Below are 4,362 nucleotides of genomic sequence, written 5' to 3' on the forward strand. Positions count from 1 at the left end.
GCACCAAAGCCACCAGAGGGCTCCTTTAAATGCCTTGGGCTGGTCTGCTGCTTCTGAGCTGGGCCAGGCTCTTTGGCATGATGGAGCTCTGTCCAGGAGCAGCTCCTCTGCACAGCACAGCAGGGCTGAGGGCATATCGGGGAAATGAGAAAGGCAGAGAGAGCTTCAAGGTGGCCAGGACTGGGAGGATGCTGAGAGCTCACTGGGGGAGAAGTCACTGCCTTTGCTGACAGGGTGAGTCTGTGGTTGCAGGGCAGTGCAGCTGCAGTTCCTGGAGGCATCTCCTAAAGCTGGGGCAGGGACTCTGCTGCCTGCCAGGCTCAGGTCTCAAGCAGCCCAGGGAGCTCTTCATGCAGCTTTGGGGAGAAACTGTGGTTGGAATGAGTTACCCTGGGCAGGGCAAGGCAGGGCAGAGCAAGGCAGGTTCCTTTTGCTGTGGAGAGGCTGCTGTGTGGGTGAGGGTTGCTCTCAGCTTCAGCTCATTTCCAGAACATTTTCAGGGGGACTTTTCAAGACTTTGTTCAGGCCAGGGATTCCTGACCCAGTCTCTGCTATCCTGAATCTTTTCTTCCACTCTCTCTGGCCTGGCTGGTGAGGAGGAAAACTCAGCTGTGCCTTTAGAACAAGGACTGAGCCTCTTAAACCATCACACAGAGCTTTACTGGGAACCTCACCAAGTGCCTACACTCCTCACCTGAAGGCATACCTGAGTGTCTGTCTGTCCCTCTCCTTGTCTGTCTCAGATGCTCTTTGTGCTGCTGATGGTTCTCTGGGCATGGAAGCTTCAGCTGCAGTCAGGCACAGACACTGTGAGATCTTCTGTGCAGGTGGAGCCACAGCAATGAGGTGTCCCAGCTGTCCTGCAGCCTGTGAAGCTCTGGGCAGTGCAGGCTGTGAGGCTGGGAATGAGCTGACTTCAGGAGCTGCCATGGTCATACCTTGGCTGTGTCCTTGAAGTGTCCATCCAGGCTGTGCTGCCTTCCAGGGGACACTGAGCCAAGTGTCTCCTGGACTAGAAGTGGGATGCTGAGACCCTGAGACACTGAGTAGTGTGTGGTGGATCCCTCTGCTCTCAGCAGTGTCTGGTGGCTTCTCAGGGTGACATGGGAGCATGGTCACCCTCCAGCTGAGGTGCAGACCAGGGTGAGTTATACTCCATGGGGAGCTCTCCCACTCTTGCCTTTTACGCTTATCCAGGACCAAGCAGTGCTCCAGCCTTGGAGCTGAAGGAAGGTCCCTGAGAAGAAGTAGCAGGTGTCTGTGTGACAGGGGAGGGTCTGTGGGGAGTGGTTTTGGTTGATCTGAGAGACTTCTCTTCTGACTTGTCACTATCTCCTTCTCTTCTGACAGTGCCTCATGGACAGAGGCAGGGAATGTCCAACAGCAGCTCCATCACCCACTTTCTCCTCCTGCCATTCACAGCCAAAAGGCAGCTGCAGCTCCTGCACTTCTGCCTCTTCCTGGCCATCTACCTGGCTGCCCTGATGGGCAATGGCCTCATCATCACCACCATACCCTGGGACCACCACCTCCACACCCCCATGTACTTCTTCCTCCTCAACCTTGCTGTGCTTGACGTGGATGCCATCTCCACCACTGTGCCCAAATCCATGGCAAATTCCCTATGGAACACCAGGGACATCTGATACTTGGGATGTGCTGCTCAGGTCTTTTTTGTATTATTCTTGATGGACACTGAGTATTTTCTCCTCACCATCATGTGCTACGATCGCTACGTTTCCATCTGCAGACCCCTGCACTATGAGACCCTCCTGGGCAGCAGAGTTTGTGTCCACCTGGCAGCAGCTGTCTGGGCCTGTGGCTTTCTCCATGCTCTGCTGCACACAGTCAATACATTTTCTCTGCCCCTCTGCCAGGGCAATGCTCTGGACCAGTTCTTCTGTGAAATCCCCCAGATCCTCAAGCTCTCCTGCTCCACATCCTACCTCCGGGAACTTTGGCTTCTTTTGGTTACTGCCTCTTTTTCATCTGTCTGTTTTGTGTTGATTGTGGTGTCCTATGTGGAGATCTTCAGGACAGTGCTGAGGATGCCCTCTCAGCAGGGATGCCACAAAGCCTTTGCCACCTGCCTCCCTCACCTGGCTGTGGTCTCCCTGTTTCTCAGCACTGGCTTCTTTGCCTACCTGAAGCCTCCCTCTGTCTCTTCCCCATCCCTCAATCTGTTGCTGTCAGTTCTGTACTCAGTGGTGCCTCCAGCAGTGAACCCTCTCATCTACAGCCTGAGGAACCAGGAGCTCAAGGCTGCCCTGAGCAGACTGATCACTGGATGGTTTCAGAAGCAATAAACTCTACTGCAGAGCAGTTCTGATGTCCCTCAGTGCAGGCCCAGCACGACTTCTGTAATTATTAGTGGTGGTGTTTTACTCTTTATCAAACTGTCATCCCTTTTCTAACACAATCTCTGCTTTACTGACCAAGAGTTTGTTCAGCAGGACCTCTGCTCTTTGTTTGATTTGTTAAAAAAATAAAGAACCTTTCATTAATATTTTGCTTCCTGAGATCCTTCTCCAGGACTTCTCCAGGGCTTTTCAGCCAGGTACTGTGCAGATTTGGGGGAGGAAAGAGTCCCAGCACAGCAGCACAGCCAGGGAGCACCAGCACCTGGACTTCCAGGGCTGTTCTCTTTCCATTTCCAGCCTCTCCTGGGTCAGTGCAAGGCCTGAGTGCTGTGGCAGCTTGGTCATTGTTCTGCTGTATACCAGTCATAGTATCATAGTATCAGTCAGGGTTGGAAGGAACCACAAGGATCATCTAGTTCCAACCCCCCTGCCATGGGCAGGGACACCCCACACTAGATCAGCCTGGCCAGAGCCTCATCCAGCCTGGCCTTAAACACCTCCAGGGACGGGGCCTCGACCACCTCCCTGGACAACCCATTCCAGGGCTTCACTACTCTCATGGGGAAGAACCTCCTCCTCACATCTAGCCTGAATCTCCCCACCTCCAACTTCATTCCATTCCCCCTAGTCCTATCACTACCTGAGATCCCGAGCAGTCCTTCCACAGCCTTCCTGTAGGCCCCCTTCAGATACTGGAAGGCTACGATGAGGTCACCTTGGAGCCGCCTTTTCTGCAGACTGAACAGCCCCAACTCCTTCAGTCTGTCCTCACAGGAGAGGTGCTCCAGCCCTCTGATCATCCTTGTGGCCATTCTCTGGACACGTTCCAGCATGTACGTATCCCTCTTGTAGTAGGGGCTCCAGAACTGGACACAGTACTCCAGGTGGGGTCTCCCCAGAGCTGAGTAGAGGGGGAGGATCACCTCCCTTGGCCTGCTAGCCACACTTCTCCTGATGCAGCCCAGGATCTGATTGGCTTTGTGGGCTGCAAGTGCACACTGAGAGCTCATGTTGAGCTTCTCCTCCCCCAGCACCCCCAAGTCTCTCTCCTCAGGGCTACTTTCCAGCCAGTCACTGCCCAGCCTGGATTTGTGCCTGGGATTGCCTCAACCCAGATGCAGGACCCTGCACTTGCTCTTATTGAACTTCATGAGGTTGGCTTGTGCCCACCTCTCCAGCCTGTCAAGGTCCCTCTGGATGGCCTCCCTTCCCTCCAGCGTGTCTGCTGCACCACACAGCTTGGTGTCATCAGCAAACTTGCTGAGGGTGCACTCAATGCCACTGTCCATGTCCCCCACAAAGATGTTGAATAAGACAGGTCCCAGGACTGATCCCTGAGGGACTCCGCTTGTCACTGGCCTCCACTGGGACATGGAGCCATTGACAGCCACTCTTTGGGCACGGCCATCAAGCCAGTTCCTTATCCATCTAGTGGTCACCCATCAAACTCATGTGTCACCAGTTTGGAGACCAGGATGTGGTGCGGGACAGTGTCGAAGGCTTTGCTCAGGTCCAGGTAAATGACATCAGTTGCTCGCCCCTCATCTATTAATTTTGTTACCTGCTCATAGAAGGCAACCAGGTTGGTCAGGCAGGATTTGCCCTTGGCAAAGCCATGCTGACTGTTCCAAATCACCTCTTCATTATTCTTCTAAGCCAGTAGTGCCTCCAGGAGGATCTGCTCCATGATCTTTCCAGGCACAGAGGTGAGACTGACTGGCCTGTAGTTCCCTGGTTCCTCCTTCTTACCCTTTTTGAAAATGGGAGCAATGTTTCCCCTTTTCCAGTCTGTGGGGACTTCACCAGATTGCCATGACTTTTGAAATATAATAGAGAGGGGTTTAGCAACCTCCTCTGCCAGTTCTCTCAGCACCCGTGGGTGTATCCCGTCGGGTCCCATGGACTTGAACACTTTCAGGTTCTTTAGGTGATCACAAACCTGATCTTCACTCACAGTGGGCAGTTCTTCCTCCCCGTCCCTGGCATTGTCTTCCATAACATC

General features: G+C 53.7%; 1 protein-coding gene across 1 annotated transcript; it reads left to right on the forward strand.

Moving 5' to 3' along the window:
• Window positions 1–1,718: 1,718 nt before the first annotated feature.
• On the forward strand, window positions 1,719–2,306 carry LOC137457474 (olfactory receptor 14J1-like). The gene has a single exon (XM_068169382.1). The coding sequence runs from the start codon at window positions 1,719–1,721 to the stop codon at window positions 2,304–2,306; it is 588 nt and encodes a 195-aa protein (XP_068025483.1).
• The last annotated feature ends 2,056 nt before the right edge of the window (window positions 2,307–4,362 follow it).

Source organism: Melanerpes formicivorus, unplaced genomic scaffold, assembly GCF_026170545.1.
Source record: "Melanerpes formicivorus ecotype bairdi unplaced genomic scaffold, bMelFor1.0.p_v2 SCAF_180, whole genome shotgun sequence".
Taxonomy (NCBI): domain Eukaryota; kingdom Metazoa; phylum Chordata; class Aves; order Piciformes; family Picidae; genus Melanerpes; species Melanerpes formicivorus.